We start from the raw sequence: 19785 nt of genomic DNA, 5'->3' as shown, positions 1-19785 counted from the left end.
TTTAGGTAATTGTTTAAGAAGTAAGACAATTGTGCAAAACAAAGCTCTACATAGGCTAAGTCTCGAAGCCATTGACAAAATCACCCAAAGAAGACACGACATAATTATTTATAGACGTTTATATCTGTCATATTTTATACAACAGTTCTAGCCACAACCAGGCCCTACAGGGGGAAGAGATGTGTCGGTGTGGAATCTCCCGAAAAAAATTTAATTGCCCCCTGACAAAATGCTGACAACCAACCAAGTCCGTTACTGCAACTAAAAAACATACACCATTGCCTCTCTGGATATATTACTTTCCCCTCCGAACAATAAAATCCGGTTACGGGCCTGCAACAAACGTTGTAAGCTTTTAGAGGATAATACTTACCAGTATTACAGCTAGCACCTTTCCATCCTTTCTGACAACCATTAGGACATTGACCAGTTATAACATCACATTCATCACCGTTCGAACAATGACAGAATTTATTACAATCTGAACCAAACGTTCCTCGTGAACAAACTAGGGGAAAAATAAAATCAGAGAATGAATTCATTGTTTCAATCTGTGTCATTGGATATAATTTTCGATGTATATAAGTGAAAATTGTATTGTAGTCGCCATAATATGGTCCACTCCATGTGGCAATTTTAAAACCAACAACAATCAATGTTATTAAAAGTATTATTTATTTTGTACATATACAATCACATCACTGTGTCTTTTTCACTTACATTCAAGCTTAAACCTTACATGTGCACACATTGCAGTAAAACTCCATGTAAGAACTGTTGTTTGAGAACATTTGCAAATAAGTCAGAATAGGCTGGTAGATGTTATAAAAGGTATAACAACTTACAAATTGTGTAAATAAATACGTTTTATTGGAAACTTACCATAAATTTCAACTTCACATAAACGAATATAATGGAAAAAATCGTCAGATCTAATACTACTGATATTAACATGACGACCAGTTATAGTTCTACCACATTCTATTGGTATTTCAGTTGGTGGGTTTGATACATTAGTATGTTTAAAACATAACTCATTATCAATATGTACAGAAAATCCTTGCGCGTCTGAAAGGTCAAGAAAATGGATGAAAAATGAAGATTGGGATTGGAGTGGGTTGGTGAGGTTGGAGAGGAGGGTGAAATGGAAAAAGCATCTAGACTTTTGGAAGGGATGGATACCTCAACAGAAAAGAAGTCTTCGAATCGTTTGTCAACAGAACAACATTTTAAATCAATATCACGAATAACATCTGCACAGATAAGTCTACTTCTTTCCATATTTTATATAATTTCATGTCGGCGTAAAATATACATTACTTTCTCAAATTATTTAATAGAACTTACACCCAGCTTGATGGAAAATCTTTAAGAATCTAAGAGAAAATGTTCGTTGTAAATCTATCACCCACCAAGCCCAAGGAGAAAACGAGGTATGAATACATGGATGATTAAACGTCCAGGCGGTATCTGTATATCCATCTACAGCTTGTTTAGGGCCGTAAGAGTCAATGAGTATATCACTTTGACTGACTTCCTCGGATCCTAAAGCTACATTTCCTGAACAAAAAAATACAGAATTTACACAAAAGATAGCTTTTAGTTAATTTATCATGCACCCACTGGAACTTTGTATTTACAATAGGACTCAAGGTTAGTGCGAATTAATTACCAAAAACCAAATATCTAAGACATCGTTATATGAAGTCAACATTTACGCGGCAGGTCTTATGCTAAACATGTAAAATTGCCCATCATCATGAAAAATAAAACCAACAGCTATCATTCTTACATAAAGACACGCAAAAGCGACGTAAAAACAGGGTAAATGATACATTTATTATTATGAACCATTTCAACAAATTTCGTCCTTTAATCCAGAATTATCCTTCCAGTGGTTCAACTGTCATAGAAACTAGTTAAACCAAGTCAACAGGCGCCAAACTCTGAGGGGGCCCCCACCTCCAGAAAAAAGTACAGGAGGGCATATTTCATATTATTATTAACGGGCCCTTAGTTTTCTAGTCAAGCCACTATAACTTTCTAGAGTTTGCGCTAAGAAATGATCGAAGAAAATATATTACAATAAAATCCCATTGGATGCGCCCCATATTTGTGAAATATTTATTTTTTACCTTGTTGACAAGAAGGTCCACCCCAACCTTTCAAACATCCATTATCACATCTTCCAGTAACAATGTCACATTTTTCATCATTTTTACAGTGACAAGTATAACTGTTATTAAATCCAAACTTAAAACCTGAAAATGTTTTAATATTTGAACACTATCAATAATATGACACAATTGTGAAATCTAAAACCTTACAAAAGATAATCTTCAATGGTCTTAAATTCAGAGTTCGAGCTGTTTAATTTTCAGAAAGATCAAACGTCATGTTCACCTTTGATTGATTGAAAAGACAACTTCTGAAGTTAAATGATTCCCACAGATTCAAGAAGGTATGGACGAAATCATCCTTGACATGGTAAACATGAACAATGGTAAATAAATAATATCAGATTAGAACATCAAATAAATCAGGTTTTACCTTCAGAAGGAGTGGGTGCGGCCACCACCAATAAAACACCAATCTGAATATAATTCATCATCATCTATTTGTATATCTGTTTATTATTAATTATTCATATTTTTGTTAAACAGTTCATACGTTCATATTCTGAAAAAAACATTAAAAACATTTAAGCGTACGTTAAAATATCTGCTAAATGCTAAAAATGCAAAATCTTAATGCAAAATCTAATGTCATTCTTTCAAAAGTCAAGGTAACAAATCTCATCTCTGTTTGATGGAACATTTTCAGTAAGATTTCACGACCCAAGAGGTATTCAAGATATTTAATCCTTAATGCAGATTTAGTAGAGCCCATCTTTGTAACATTTTCTTTCAATAGAAGTGATTGATAAAGTGCTAATTCCAAGACCATTCATATTAAGTGAAAGTGAAATTTACAAAACAAGAAAAGAAAAGATTCTTTTTTTACCCATTGCTTCCATCCAGCAACCTTGACTTCTCATTTCAGATCTGAAATTTTGTAGAGAGATTAGGAATATAAGTATATGTTTATCAAATGAAGTGCGCAATTCTATTTCTTCCTGTTAAATTGAAACGGGGTTCTTTGGTTAAATAGAAACTTTGTTAAATATTTGAGTAATTTGTTTTTATTATATTACATGTTCCTGCTAAAATACTTGAAGTAGATGCACTCGTCAACGTTTGAATTAGATTGCCCGTCAAGATAGTTTAAACCCACGGTAGCAAGCAATTATACTATTATCTTTTATAGCACATTACATACCAAGGCAACAGGGGATTTTTTTCTATGATGTTAATCGCCATGTGGGTGTATATCAAAAGCTATATCTGTAATCTAGCACACATGTTTTCCTCTATGATGTCGGTCGCCATGTGGGTGTATATCAAAAGCTGTATCTGTAATATTGCAAACATGTTTCCTTTCCCTCTATGATGTCGGTTACCATGTGGGCGTATTCCAAAAGCTATATCTATAATTTGTCAAACATATTTTCCTATATGATGTCGGTTGTCATGTAGGCGTATATCAAAAGCTATATGGCTATAATTTGGCAAACATGTGTTCCTCTATGAAGTCGGTCGCCATGTGGGCGTATATCAAAAGCTATATCTGTAATCTAGCACCCATGTTATCCTCTATGATGTTGGTCGTCATGTGGGCGTATATTAAAAGCTATATCTATATTGTCCAGCTTGCTATCCTCTATGATGTCGGTCACCATGTGGGCGTATATCAAACGCTATATCTGTAATCTAGCAAACATGTTATCCTCTATGATGTCGGTTGTCATGTGGGTGTATATCAAAAGCTATATCTGTAATCTAGCAAACATGGTATCCTCTATGATGTCGGTTGTCATGTGGGTGTATATCAAAAGCTATATCTGTAATCTAGCAAACATGTTATCCTCTAAGATGTCGGTTGTCATGTGGGTGTATATCAAAAGCTATAACTATAATTTGTCTAACATATATTCCTCTAAGATGTCGGTTGTCATGTGGACGTATATTAAAGGCTATATCTGTAATCTAGCGCACATGTTTTCCTGTAATATGTCGGTTGTCATGTGGGTGTATATCAAAAGTTATATCTGTAATCTAGCAAACACGTTATCCTCTATGATGTCGGTTGTCATGTGGGTGTATATCAAAAGCTGTATCTATATTGTCCAGCTTGCTATCCTCTATGATGTCGGTTGTCATGTGGGTGTATATCAAAAGCTATATCTATAATTTGTCTAACATATATTCCTCTAAGATGTCGGTTGTCATGTGGGCGTATATTAAGACTTATATCTATATTGGCCAGTTTGCTAACCTCTATGATGGCAGTTGCCATGTGGGTGTATATCAAAAACTCTGTCTATTGTCTGGGTTTACGATTTTCACGCGTGTATAATCAGACAAATGTTATCCACTTTGATGTCGATGTTTTTTAAAAGGGAAGTTATTGGTTAACAGGAAGTATTTAGTGATTGATGTTGTAATTGTGATCTATTATAATTAAAAATCTATATGAGCATTTGTTATATTTTACTTCTCAATTCAGTTTGTAACATAAATTGAACTATAATGTTTGCTGAAACGATTTCAAAACCGTATAGGTGGCGCTCAATTTGTGACTGAATCGTGATTTCTGAACAGGTTTTGTCTGTTCCCATTCGAATAGTTCAGAACAAAATTACATTCAAAATTTTCTCTTCTATTCCCCTTTCCGCCATTTTAAACCTACTATTTTTTCGGCACTAGTGAAACGTGTTCTGAACCCTGAACTTGTTTTATGGAAACATCCGTTTGACTCCATGAATCCCCTCATTCACCAATCGAGCGACCCCATAGACATACTATGATGTGAATCAGAGAAGATGCTAGCGCCCGGTTCCCCCTCCCACTTTCAAAGTTTTCATCACTTTACATAGTGAAAGAATGACCTGTGCTTCGCTCCTGGAAACTTTTTCCTGGTGTTAATAGAACTAAGGAAATAAAATAACATTAATAGTGTAATACACAATATAGGCTTATTTATGTACAAAACTTTAATTTTAAATCATTTTCAACAATAAGATAAGAAAGGATAATTGTATCTACGTAACATAGCGGATAGCATACAATATACATACATTATATATACATCATACATTTAATATTACAACGCAACATAAGGAAAGAATATAATTATACTATACATTACTCAATGTATGAAAATAACGATATCATGATTGCTTAAAATTTGACAATTATGTAATAATCACATTAAAGAGCTAAAAAGTGATTGCTGTTGCTTTTCATTTTCTCGAAAAGCAGTCAAATATGATTCCTTAAAATAACTTAAAACTTGTAATCTAAAATATATAATCTTGATGCTTCACTAAAGTTTACTCCGTTTTACTCTGATACATTTTCTTATAGTCATTGGTATAATGTTTCGAGAAATGTGCTTTAGAACCATACATATAATGTAAAGACATATCAGTAGAATATTTAGATGCTGGTGGTTTACGGCCAAATATTTCAGCAACTTCTCTCATGTAGTGAGAAGCATTTCCACAACATAAACCAACCATTTCTACACCAATTTCTTTACATTCTTTAGCAAAATCACGTATTTGATATCTACTGCAAGCAAAAGCCGGTAAATTTTCTGGGAAAGCCATTAGGTCTGAAAAAAAAAAACAGAAATGCGTATTGTTCAAATGAATATATCATAGTTGAAAATAAGAAATCCTCCATATCCCAAGTTTTTCTACTGATCGGGTCGATACTTGATAAGTCAATATTGCAAATACTTACTGGTATCAGGATCAATTAACGATTGCATCATGGGGTGTTCTGGTGTTGTTCTGTATGTCACTGGTAACGCGGCAATTGGACCCTAAAATGGAGATTGTGGAATGGAACACTCCATATTCTTATTTTGTGAACTGTGATAGATTCAATAAAAAGTTGTGTTGATGATTCAGGAGTATTTACGCTTCCAGGAGTTCATTTTGATGTAAGTTTTAAATATTAACACCCCATACACAGGATCTCCCAGAGCAACGCACATATTGAATTTCTGAAGCCACTCCCAAGCAATGATATAGACACTTACCGAACACGTTTTTCTTATTTTTCTCATGATCGGCATCATTGTGGCTGGACCTCTACTACAATTTAGACCAACCACATCAGCTCCTAGATCTTCAAGCTTTTTACAAGCTACATCATAAGGAACTCCATCACAGGTAGAGTCAATTGCAGGAGGAGCTAAATTAACTACAGCTGGAAGTCCTGCAAACGACAAAACAATTTTGTTTATGTGCTCAGTGAATTGCTGGTTGCTAAAGTGTTCAACAGTGCGTCTCGAATTCTTTACCGTTCACATAGCTCATCAAGAGCAAGTCGCATAATGAAGCAAACACGAATACGATACAAACAGCATCGTTTAAGGCGCATGTCATTGCAGCTTAATGACTATTTAGTGCAAATGAATGGCAGTAAATCTATCTCTCTTTCATTCCCCCTTTTTGCCACTATTTTCATGTTCTGGTATAAGCGTATTTTATAACATGTGCACTAGTGATTGACCTTGTCCATATTTCTTCATACAGTTCAGAGCCAGTTCGGCTTCACCAAAATCGAGATATGTTTCTCCAATAATAAAATCGGCACCATATTGAACCGCCCATTCTATCTGTTCCTGTAGAAAAATAGAAAGATTACATCAATGAATACATGTAGCAATATACATGGTACTTTCGCCAGACGAGTCTGTAATTAATAGTAAGGAAATGTTAAAATTGGTGGATAAAATCACAGTGCACCCCGAAGGCTCTGTACACCTCTATATTGAATATTATGCCCTTTACAAAAATATCATTGTAATGTGTGCATTCTTTTTTTTCTGGGTGGATAATAAAATAAACTCGGGACGAAATCATCTTAAATTCTTAATTTGGGTTTTTCAATTATTTTCAGAATGGTGCAGATATACATTATGCTCATATTATAATCAAGAGCGTTCGTACCATCCACACTAAGACAAGGTCCATACACTATACTTTTCGTCCACATAGTTAACAGTCTTATTGTAGTAAATTTATCCATGTATAACTCACTCTCTGGTGAAAATCTGATAGTTTACCTTGAATATTTTCTCAGTTTGTTCAATTGTCTCTGGTTTGCTTTTATCATAAAGAGTAGTATTACATATGTTTCCTGCCATTAATGTGCCCGTGGCATCAGCAACCTCTCTGGCTATCTTCAAAGCATCAACGTTTAGTCTTTCTAGCAGGTGCTCTTTACCGATTAACCTCATCTTCTCTCGATGGCCATAATACTGAAATACCGGTATTTAAAATGTTTGTACATAAATGTTAATGTGTTACGCTTATAATAATAACCGACAATACTATTGGTAATTGGTAATTTTCAAAAATTAATTTGAGCCCTGACCAATGAGGAAGACGGTTTCCATACCATGCTACATTTTTCTAATCATAACTCCAAATACGGCTACGTCTTATTTTTTTTTTTTCAGTAGCGTATTAAGGGGGTGAGACATCTCTCTTTCCCTCACCTCAGGCATTTTCTTGATATGTCACTGTTCCTTACCGTGAAAGCTTGAACAACATCTGAACCAGCATGAACAAATTCTTCATGCAGATCTTTCACTCTGTTAGGAAACTCTATGACAACTTCCGGTACAAAAGATCCAGCCTTCAGATATCCTCGTCGTTCAAATTCAAATAAATAACCTTCTGCTACAAGGACAGTTTCCTTATCAGCGAAACGCTGCATTAATCCTTGAGTAGAAAGAGAAAAAGTTTGTATTGAACCTCATTATTGTTAGCAATGGCCATTAAACAACTTCCTTTATCAATAAACGTTCCGCAACAAGTTAATGAATGGCAGTCATAGTTTGCCGGAACTAACAATACATAAGTGATTGAGTGATTATGATAGTCAGAAGGTGGTCGTTCGAGACTACAAGTGTTTGTTAACTAAGACATTGGAAACAAAACATTCGAAAGATATGTATTATAATAATAATATATGTTTATTTAGCTATTCTGTATTCTGTTTTGAACTACGGCAATAATGTGAGACTGAATTTGAAGTGGGGCGTACTACTTCAATTAGAATAATAAAAAAAACAAGTACGAACGATCCGAACCGAAGGATCGAAGAAACATTATCAGTAAAAACAAAAGAATAATGTTCAATCGCTTTAATAACGAAAAAAAATCTTATAATAACATTACTTCTCATCTCGACTTACTTAAAGGTTGATACTTTATAAGATACAGATAACACTTTTCATTTGAAATACTTATTCACTTATGATTGATATGCTTCCTCGTGTGAACAGTTCATAAGCTGCTACTAATGTTTTGTCAAAATGTTGTTTTGGATTTCGGGTTTGGTTTTGCGGTTTGGATCGTTAGTACTTGGTTTATTTATTAAATATTTTGGTTAAACTCTTCAGCCTTAGGGTAAAGACATCCTTTAAATCGGCGGTATGCATAATTGTCATTATTAAAAACGTTGGGAATTATAAGCGAAAGATTGTTAACTCTGCTATTTTTATTTACTTGAAGCTAGTTTTGGTATAGTTTAGTTTTCCAACCAACACCAAACAAAAACAATGTGACCTTAAAAAGATTAACCTATATTTTTTAAACAGTTTTGGCTTGGAATTCTAAACATTAATGGTGTCTAATTTTCACAACTTACTTCACTTTCACACTTTCCCTTCTAGTTTAGGGTTTCGTTTGCTGTAGGCTTCTATGTGCCCAAGTTCTATAATTCCCTTCCAGTTAAGAAGCCATATATTTCTTATAATACGAAAGAGATCAAAACATTTTCAAATAAATTGTTAGATTGCATACAGTTTTCAACCTTAAGTGGTTTAGTTTTGAATGGATACTCTACAACCCTTCAAAAATTCAACCTATAATTCGAAAAAGTTGTTCATTTGATGGATCGTCAGCAAAAGGAACTTAAAATCAGAATAACGGTTACACTTCGAAACATTTGCCTCTATTCCAGCCTCTGATATATATTTGGACAGTTATCCGATAGTTATTATAAGCTGGAATAGAGATGTTTCGATAAAATAATCGTTACTATATCACACGAAATCTGTAGTTTCATACTGCTGTTTCTAAAATGTTAAAAGATGTTTTGAATTATTTTAGGACCTTTCTTACAACAGGCTCATATTCTAATAAAAATTGTAAATATAATACCTACCTTTAGTCGGCATAGTGTCTGGTTATATTCTATAAAATATCTTTATGATCGTCAGAAATGTAAATAATGAACACGGACGAATGGGATTTATATAGTGTTCCATCTTGTTTTTTGACCTCATTCAATATTTTAAAAAGGTTTATAGTTCAGCGTGATAAGGCTCCGGAATATGTGTCGTTATACCATTTCTTGAAAATAAACCCATTCATTGAAAGATAAAATACGTCATTCACGAGATCAAACTGTTTACCGCTGCATAGATCTGGTCAAATCTTGAAAATACAAGCTAAATGTAACTGATAGGAAATGCGAATTGAGGACAAGTAAGCCAGATAAATATTATTATAATTTGTGAACTTTTATCTCAATAGTCAAGTACGCGTTTTCAATCTGTTTATATCTGTAACATAAAGTTTAATACTTGTCTTAAACTGCAATGATCTGGGACCTGCATACCCAGCTGTTGATTCTTTTATCGAATTAAGTATTGGAAGGGTTGGAAATATTCCTACAGCATCAGAACGCAAGCAATAATATACGTGTTTAGCGAATGATAACTTACTTGGTTTGTTTGCTAAAATTTAAGTATTATCCTATCTTGCATATGAGTCACAGATCAAGGGGGAAAGGGGTGGGGGAGAAATGCTCACATTGCCTTCTCGTTTGTAGTGTGATTAAAACAGGACGTTTCCAAAGTCATCATCATATGTGACAGTTGTCGGCTAGTGTAGATGCAACTGTTGGTTACAACAACTGTTTCTGAAAGCTCAAAAAGCCATGAACAACTATTGCTTCTCCATTAATTCTCCGTCTAATCCAGTTTCGGCACGTCAGTGGTTGATAATTATGGTCCCAACGAACTACAAAATGAAGTATGTGATCGTTTAAACTTTATACATCAGAGGCTTGCTTTCAATACTTGATAATGTATACAGAGCACTTAAGAAAAACTAAATCACAAAAACCCTTTCTTGGCAAACTTCCGGTTTAATAGGAAACACTTTAAAAATAATCAATTAATATACTACCTATAATAATACACTAATGATGTTTATATAAATTTTATTAAAATGTCTGTGTTCAAGAACAAATAAACTAATATACAAATCACAAGTTCCTAATACCTCTATACAATCAAATAGCTACTGTTGCCCTGTAAATCTGTGAATGACGGTGCTTTATCCTTTCTCCGCCCCGATTCAACCTCTGAGTGAAGCAAGGGATTAGAATGGAAAAACGAGCATTTAAATGAAAACTAGGAAGGCTTCATGTTAATTCCCCTCATGACATGACATTCCCGACCGACCGACCGACGGACAGGGATCCAGCAATATACGTCCACATAGAGAGATGTGGGCGTATAAAAACACAATTTCAAGGTCAATATCCCAGTAAGATGGTTCGATTTTCAAATAGTCGTTAGAAAAATCAATTTCAAGTAAGTAAATATTATATAAAAAGATAAACATGAAGACAAATTGCCTGGCAATGAAACATACGCCAACTATTCTAAAACAGTGCATAGAATCAATGCCAATGTTGAACTTGACTAAGATTTTTCAAGCATACCAAATCTTATCAAGATCCGATAACAACTGTTGTCTCTCTCATAAACTACAAAAACTTTGATGCGTTTTATTCAGTCAAGGGCGATAACTAAAAACACCATAGCAGATAGTAAGAAAAAAAATATTCTAGTAAGAAAACATGAAAACAGCTTGCAAGCCAATATAACAAACACCCACTGCACAAAAACAGTCAAATTATTGCCAATATCGAACTTGGCCGAGATGTGTGAATATATATACATGCATACTTAGTGTCATCTAGATCAGATAAAAACTGAGAAAGAAGTGTTTCTTTCGGATGAATTAATAATATCTAAATAAGGAAAGCATATAAGTGATCAAGATCAAAATTCATGGTCACGGATCACAGACATAGTGGACATATAATATCGCTTACGTGTCCTTTAATATCCATCCATATATAATTTATGTTTTCTGTGCTTTTTTACTGTTATTTGTGCTTGTTTACACCTGTTTGCGCTTGTTTTCACATGTTTGCGCTGTTTAGTCTGACCACAGATTAGTATTCTAAGAACCGAACATGTATTTAAACTGACGGTAAAAGAGATGTTAAATTAAAATGTTGACAGAATGTGACTTTTTAAGATAATTAATCATTTTATACATAGTATTGTATTCTCTTATTTTCAACTATGAAAATAAAAATGCTGATACTTATATGAATAGAACGTAGAGGTGTTCTAATGACTTGGAAAAATACCCGTTTGTCTCACATGTCCATAATTTATTCATTATTAGCTAAATTAGTAGAGAATTACCAGCAGAATTCCAATGAGTGATATGGACATTTATGACTCTTAATTATATGCAATAAAGAACATAATGATATGATTAAGAGTACATGATAATTCATTACAAACACCAATTAATCAAATAGTTTGCTTATATTGGCTCTAAAAAATCTTTAAACCATTTGGATGTGGGTGTAAAATTTGTCAATAGTCATTGAAATACCTTGGTACTTTTCGTTGCTGACATGTTTACGTATTCTCAAAACGATCTCAGCGCTAGGATATACTAGAGGCAATGTAGAGGATAAGACCTTAGAACATCCTACTGCTAAGATCGTTTTGAGAATACGGGGCATGGTATTTATACAATTTAATCAAAATTTCATTAATTTGTTATTAATTTTTCGCCTCTATTGTGATCTGAAAAGATCTGACAGCCTTTTTATCTTTCGCTATCCCACAATTCGTAATTGTTATTTGGAAATGGGTTCTACAAGAAACTCTTTGATTGGTTAATAATAATGTCATCAGATAGCAGCTTCAAAAAAAAAAATTGTAAGATTACCATCAGAACAATTTTCTAAAATAAGATTGATCTTATTGATAAGGTTTTGATTCACATTATAGATTTCCTCAATCAGACACGACTAAAACTCAGGGATAACAATGGTTTGTTAATTAGTGGAATATCCAACCACAAATTGTCGCTAGTCTCCTGACCCATCATGAAACTTCTTGTACAGCTATTCTGATCAGCGAACCACCAACCCCCGCCAAATCTACTCGGGCAGTTAAACGACGTATGGTCGCTATCGTATGTTGAAAACGGTCGACCTTTTTGCCCCACCATCGAGTTGCCACAATCTGGGAAATAAGATGATGGTGATTTGTAGGAATACGTAAAGATGTAGTTACCACTTTGTGCACTGATAGCAAAGCCTTGATAATAACTCATACATGTACTTGAACCATCCGATGCAAACACTGCCATTTTGTACGTAGATCCTGATGTCATCATCTGTAGGAGTCGATTAAACCCAATCCATCGGTTAGTAACCATCGTACCAAATCCAGCTTCATATTCTACCATACTGCGATTAAAACTTTCTCCTGAACAATCTAGATCACGTTCTAAAAAGGAGGTATATCCATCTCCAGATAACCAACATCTCACTTCAAATGGTTCTGGGGCTGCCAATGGCTGCACATTTGTTATTACAAATTTGCTTTTCTTTATACCATTATCATAGGCATCTGAGCAATCTGAAATATTGGTGTAGCAATATTAAGAAAGGTTTCTGGTGGTAAGTCAGATAAAAGAAATACATTACTAGACAGCATCATAATAAAAAGTTTTTTGTATTCAATATTTCTTGGTTAGAGGGACAAATTCACCATTTTCTGAGGTTAACTTGAGGTTTTGAAGATATGTAAATAGTCTTCAGAAGTACTAGAAATGTACGAAATTGGCATAATTCCTTTAAAAATATCTCGAACTAGGAGTTTCACTTTCTATTTCTATATATGTTACAGTCAATCTGTGAAATCAGCCATTTCATGAAATGCCTGAAATTTGTAGCCTTTTCATGAAATGACCAATTCACTCAGCCATTTCATGAAATGGTAAAATATTTCAGGCTTTTCAGGAAATGGCTGAAATTTCCATGTTAAAGTTACACTGATTGGCTGGTGCAATTTCAGCCAATCTGTGTAATGATCTTTGGCTTTATAGGGACTTTGATAGTATAGTTTGTTTGATAAAACTAGACTTTCTTCTGATGATTGTCTTTTCTTGATAAGCTTTTCAACATCGCCACACAATAGTAGTTCATATTTTGACAGTAGGTAGTACTAGGGTGGGGACATTTGCACTTTTCTTTGGGGCCATTTGATGTGTCACAACCACTCAACCAGTCACATGCTGACAAGTCAATATTTCACTTGAAACAAGCAACTTTGATGTGAAGATGGGAACTAAATGGTAAACGTATTGCAAAGATATATTGTTTTGGGGCAAGTTTGAATCAATGAGTGTATTAGGTTATCAGTAAATTCTGCTTGACAGCAAACGGATGCATCCTTCACGATAATAATACACTGGGTCCAACATTTACCTCTAGCAATTCGGTCACAATTTGTTCCGTAGAATCCCCAGGGACACGTACTTGACGAGCCATCAAACCCAATAGTCTACAAATAAAATAAAATAATATTTAAAAATATATCAATCAGGAAGTACATTACAATGTTAGATTATTTATTTATACGATAAACAAAACTATTAACTTCATATTTTTTGGAACTGAAATTTACCAGCCTGTTCCTTTTCTTAACAGCAAAAGCAAATTGAGCATCAAAACAGAACACATACTTTCGAAAACGAAGCTCAATGCTGAAAACGCACCAGGGACTGGGATTGGTGATTTTGACTTGTCATACTAATTGCGCACTAAAATAATGTCAAAGACGGAAGGGGTTGTAATAGGTCATGTTTAAGCGCAATTTCATCATCATCTTAGCCTGAAATACCAGGCATACTACCAACAGGCAAAGGAAGCCGGAGAGCTGGTAAGCCCTCCACCTTCTTAATATTACAGGTCCCCACGTTTACGCCTTCATGTGATTATTCTTACTTGTCTTGGTCCTGACGTCCGGTTCAAATGGAATGATTCTTGCCTACCTTTTGAAAGCAGCGACAACCATCAGAATTTCCAGATACTATGCAATCATTACTATCTCCAAACCGATTACATGTTGAATTCGATTTACAAAATAAAAATCGCTTACAATCATTATCCTTTGCGCACCATCTTGCACAAGCTACTAATGATACAGAGTGTCCTTTGTCAAGCTTCCAACTGGGATCACAGTGATAGTCTATAACCTTCGTAGCTCGATACGATGCTAATACATTAATTCCTTCTGTCGTTTGAATAAGAATAAATATTATCCAATTTAACACGGTAAGGAGATCTAGAAATATCATGATGTGATAAATGAACATTGTCCTAAAGTCCTAAAACAATTTTCAATATAACCAACGTTGATAAGAAGCTCACTGCAATAATGTTAAAAAAACACAAGACGTATTTAATTCTCACTGAAATATTTTCACCGGATATATCTGACGTTATTTCAATCTCACTATACACATATATTATTACTATATCTCAAGAATTCAGATAACATGTAATATTCCCAATCATATATATCCTAATCAGACGACTAACGTTGATAGTTTCAATCAGATATCTGAAGATGTTTTGATGCACAATATCTCTATTTAAATGTTGTTAAACCTATAATGATGCAGTTCCTAATCACCTGGCGTTAGTATAGTCAGACGCAATGCAGATTTCCCATTGACATGTACCAATACTCTTCTTCTGATGACGGTCCTAATAATAATCTGGCCTTAATTTGAATCTGGTTGCAATAGTCTTGATCAGATATCTGAAGATATGGTGAAGCTCAATTAAATGTTTAGTTTTTAAAGGTTTTTAAACAATGAATGATGAAGGTCAATGAAATCTGGTGCTATCCTTCAACTCATTAAAATAGTCCTTATTAACCGATGAATTGTTACTTTAACTGCAGAATTCCTATTCACATCTAGCAATCCTCTAATGATGCAGTTCCTAATTAGACGTTATTTTAAAATTCTTTATTTTTTGCCCAGCATCCCTAGAAGTCAGTAATACTGCGGACGTACTGAGTATCATTAATATCCTATTATTACGCAGGTCTTTTTTTAAATTGTTTTATTTTTCCTTTTTTTCAAAAAAGTATTCCTTAAGTATCCCCAGTACTACTGCAGACGTTGAATATCGTGCTGAATATCATTAATATCCCCCAATAACGCAGGTTAGGGTGTATTCTTCTTTTTTTTTTCTTTTATTTCAAAAAATATTCCTGATTGAACTTCTTTTTTCTTCCAATATCCCTAGAATTTAGTATTACTGCGGAAGTTAAACGGACAAGTTAAATATTTCTGATAATACTAAGAATCTAGAGTTTCTTCACTGATGCATACATAATAAGACGTTTTCTTAATGGTGACAACATTCAATTGAAGTTTCGTGATAAAATATTCCACATTAAGTAAACTTATATTAATGATATTCTTTACTGTTTGTAATTCGTCAGCATTGAAAGCTGATTGATTTTTCCAGTCTGATGAGATTATTGAAATTGAAAGAATCTAAAGAAACACTTTTAACACTTTTCTCATAACAAAAACTGATTCAGTTAAAAAATCAGGAATGCCTCCAACTTAAATTACTCTACCACAATATTTCCTTTTAATAGTAATGGTTTAATTCCCTTAATTCCGCCTCATTGAAATCCGCTTTGACTATCTTTTAATAGTCTTAATGGTATTGTCAGGTAAAATGATTATAAGATAGTAATCCGCCTAAAACAATTTAGCTCTCTTCTCATGGATTGTTATTTATTTCCCTGGTATCTAAGAAGAAGGAACAGCCCAGAGCAACAGAATGTAGACTACTCAACAACTATAGCAAAGATATATATAGTCTACCATCTGACATTTTTGTACATGAAATCAGTTGCCTCAGTACAAAGCGCTAGACCAAATGGTAGGCGTCTCTCTGACCTTTCACAGTCCTGAGGTGGCGGGAGATTTGGCTCATTGCAACTGGGCATCTCCCTTAACTTGATACCAATCTTCAAAGCATGCATTTTTGTTTTTTTAATGACCATAATAATGTAAAGCGCTCATTTTTAAACTTGATCTTCAATTTTGGTTATGTAGGCACATACTTAGTTAGATCAAAATCCGCTTAAAAATGTATAGCATTTATGAAGGAAGTGTGATCAGGAAGACAAAGATGCTATAATTTTACTTTGGTAATTTTGGTTTTGTGCGTAGCTAATCGTTGATGCACATCACTATCAAATTTGTTTATTGACATCAAATAGCAACATTAGTTTCTACAGCGAATATATTAAATGGTAAATAGTGACAATTAAAGTATTCAGGCTGAAAATTGAACAATTCAATTGCCAATATCCATGTGTTGAATCAAAAACTCGAAAAATGTTCGCCCATATTTTATCAACAGAGTCTGGGCTATTTTTATCTTGTAAATTACGGGATAAGCCAGTAATTATTGCTGGAAGGTATCAAAGTCTATACAATTCCTATTATCTCCATCTTTTGTATTCATAAAACGTACGGTATTTCTATGAACAATAAAAAACAATGTTTTATAAAAAAAAAATAAAAGATTTTAAGCTAAAGTAAAAATGAATTATGTGATTATCAAAAATTCTAACCCACAAGTATCCTCGTTAAAATATAGTAACTCATAAATATGTTAATATATTAACAATATAATATATTAAATTTAAAATATTAATTTTTTTAACAATTCGATTTACAAAATAAAATATACTTTATTCCACAAAACAAAACATAAAATAGTGCTTAATGATGTCAAGGTTTGACGAACTCGTAATATCGACTTTGTAAGATATAGGAAGTAAAGATATAATGTAGGGTTCCCCAACTTGCGGAGCATGCACCATTTGTGACGGATTAACGCTTGCAAAATGGCGCGCGATGGAATTTGAAAATTGCAAAAAAAATGGAAAAAAATGCAAAACCCTTCACGAGGATATCACGTCTGCACCCAAGCTAGTTCAGGTGCTTTGAAACCATGTTCATGGCGCTTTTCAATTCCAAATATGAAAAGTGGCGCTTTATCTCAGTTACTTGAGAAACCCTGATATAGTGTATCAAGTACCTAATTCACAGAGCTTCTTCAGTTCCAAAATATTGCACGAAAAATCCAACATGTTTTAAGATGCAAAGCTGTTCTTTGAAATGAGTTACACTTTTGTAGATGCAGTCCATTTAGACCTGTTGTTTACTAAAGTTCGTATTAACGATTTCGCTAATTGAGAAATAATGTTTAATATTCCCACAGACAATATAGGCTAATCCATATCAGGGTATATTTTTAAAAATCTTTAATAAACAAGAATAAAATTTTACAATCGCAATTTCTGAATGTGTTCAATTTATCAATATATAAGAAAAATCATTATTGTGCACTAATTTCAGGACATTTCTTAAAGAACAAACATACTCAGGTATGCCTACTAGGCGATCCAAATCGAAAAACGATACCAGAAATCCAACGCAACATCCCAGCGAAACACAGGTATCAGCTAATGATCTGTTCACATGAGGAAGTATATAAATCATATGTGATTATTATATACTTTGATTCAAATTAGATGTCGTAATTAAAACCATTTTTTAAATACAGTAACAAATCACAATTTTATTGAAATACAAAGTCAAACGTCAATATTTTAATTCCATTTTGATGATCATATCTATTGTTGAAATGATGATTCAAGCCCCATACTTTGATCAAGACATGCGTCAGTAGTAAATGGAAAGAATTGCAAAATCTGTATAAATTAGCAAATACAACGACAACATGTTTTCAGTATTGAAATAGTGCCCAATACATCAGTTATAAATCTAAAATTGATAAATATATTATTTAAATTATTTGTATAATGAATATTTTATTTGATTATATTTGTATTTATTTTCATATTGTCTTAGTAAATGTATTATCATTATAAACAAACCATGTTTACTCTTTTCAGAACATCTGATGGTATTTCTCTTTGAAGGAGTGTACTACCTTTACTCCCGATTTTGCCATTCTTTGGACGAGATATTTGATTGACGGAATATTCTTGCTTGTACGGATTTTTATTGTATGTCTTTGTGAGATACTGAAGAATGATTTTTTTTTTCTTTTCAAATAATGAGTAAAGTAAATAGAACCACAGACAGTGATTATATTTGTCAGAAATAAAATAAGGTAGCTTGCCAGGCTATGTAACATACGCAGTTGGCCTAACATACTTATTTTACAGTATTGAGGATCTATTTGTAGTTATCAAATTTACACATAAACAAGGTCTAATTAACAAACGCATTCGTTTCAAATTTCATCAACATTAGAATAACATCGTATAATCTATGATATGTATTTTTCATCCAATTATTATCAAATTTGTACTTGACCAAGGTTCTATAGATATATAAATGCATACCCAAGATCAAGATTGATTCAAATTTGGAACAAAACTTTTGTGTCTACAAGTCAAGGGCTTAAACTCCAAAACCGTTCAAGCGATTATTACCAAATTGAATCCGCGATCTCGTCAATATAAACATGCATACCAGTTTCGAATGAACACTGCAGTCTCTATTGAGTCTACAAGAAACAGGGGCAACGGAAATATATTCACATTTCTATGTGGGCGTATAAAAATAATGTGTTGTTAAAAGGAAATTTTTGTTTTCATTGGCATCAATAGTGAATTTTGCATGTATTATTTGTTTTGAGTTATAATTCAATTTGTGGCATACTCGATATTCACAAAGTCTTTTAATATATTTAATCTTTAATTAACAAAGAACAAAGTTTATTCGATAATCAAAATACAATAGGGAAATAGATAAACAATTTAAAAAGTGAGTACTCTTTGAATTCACTCTCTGAAAACAAAGGCAACTCATTATTGATTTTCAATTTCTCGGGGCACTAGATAATAATATATGAAGATAGATAAAGCTACGTCTTACCTATACCTAGCCTCTATCATCCATTCCAACTTTGCTCTAGACAGGAGAACTCTGGGTTTTAGAAACTAAGACATACCACACATTGAGGCATATTCAAATCCTTCATCGAGTTATCAACGCATTGCATGATTTTGTAGCTTTAAGTAGGAAATGCATCGTCTCTTTATATAACTCACTATCTCTAAGTAATTCGTAGTGTATTGCTTTTTAAATCTGTATCAATGCCTTATCAGTTAGCTGAAGAGAATTTTAGATTGCATCTTAACTGACAATGAGATGTGGGCGACATTTAAATACACAAAACAGTATCATTCATACAGCACATATAGCATTTAGCAGGATTGCAATTAACAGCTGCCATAATGAGGGCTAACATATAACAAAGGGGGACAAATTGGATATTTCTGGTTGTAGGGAAATTGAATTTCTTGAAACTTTTATTGCTTTAAATTTTGATTGAGAAATGTATCAGATTTCTGAGGTCATTACTTCATCAGAATAAAGTTGATCCAAGAATCTTCAGTATTTCAAATCAG

General features: G+C 33.4%; 3 protein-coding genes across 3 annotated transcripts in view; all 3 read right to left on the bottom strand.

Moving 5' to 3' along the window:
- Positions 1 to 4395, bottom strand: part of LOTGIDRAFT_156689 (hypothetical protein) — a gene marked incomplete at both ends in the record, with an annotated part of 6331 nt that extends 1936 nt beyond the window's left edge. Inside the window, 6 exons of the mRNA XM_009047312.1 lie at positions 374 to 508; positions 883 to 1068; positions 1348 to 1560; positions 2136 to 2261; positions 2551 to 2593; positions 4375 to 4395. Coding sequence (XP_009045560.1) covers positions 374 to 508; positions 883 to 1068; positions 1348 to 1560; positions 2136 to 2261; positions 2551 to 2593; positions 4375 to 4395 — 724 coding nt within the window. The remainder of the gene's footprint in view (positions 1 to 373; positions 509 to 882; positions 1069 to 1347; positions 1561 to 2135; positions 2262 to 2550; positions 2594 to 4374) is intronic.
- A 658-nt stretch (positions 4396 to 5053) lies between these two features.
- LOTGIDRAFT_230320 (hypothetical protein) lies at positions 5054 to 9331 on the bottom strand. The gene is made up of 7 exons (XM_009047311.1): positions 9291 to 9331; positions 7650 to 7840; positions 7180 to 7374; positions 6624 to 6735; positions 6148 to 6326; positions 5847 to 5928; positions 5054 to 5715 (listed from the first exon to the last, which is right to left on the bottom strand). Exons 1-7 carry the CDS (start codon positions 9301 to 9303, stop codon positions 5432 to 5434), a joined length of 1056 nt encoding a protein of 351 aa, XP_009045559.1. The 5' UTR covers positions 9304 to 9331; the 3' UTR covers positions 5054 to 5431.
- A 3036-nt stretch (positions 9332 to 12367) lies between these two features.
- On the bottom strand, positions 12368 to 12715 carry LOTGIDRAFT_97772 (hypothetical protein; the record flags this gene model as incomplete). Its single annotated transcript, XM_009047310.1, has 1 exon — positions 12368 to 12715. A coding segment is annotated over one exon (348 nt), but the record flags the coding sequence as incomplete, so codon positions are not given.
- Between the last annotated feature and the right edge of the window lie 7070 nt (positions 12716 to 19785).

Source organism: Lottia gigantea (assembly GCF_000327385.1).
Source record: "Lottia gigantea unplaced genomic scaffold LOTGIsca_11, whole genome shotgun sequence".
Taxonomy (NCBI): domain Eukaryota; kingdom Metazoa; phylum Mollusca; class Gastropoda; family Lottiidae; genus Lottia; species Lottia gigantea.
The sequence above is the reverse complement of the archived record's forward strand: the minus strand, read 5'-3'. Positions and strand labels throughout refer to the sequence as shown.

Bases quoted from the DNA above. Each gene is read 5' to 3' on its own strand.
- LOTGIDRAFT_230320 (XM_009047311.1), bottom strand. The intron at 6,736-7,179 runs GTAAACTATCAG...ATTTTTCTACAG, and splicing joins AAACTGAGAAAATATTCAAG to GAACAGATAGAATGGGCGGT. The intron at 5,716-5,846 runs GTAAGTATTTGC...TTTTTTTTTCAG, and splicing joins GTTAATTGATCCTGATACCA to ACCTAATGGCTTTCCCAGAA.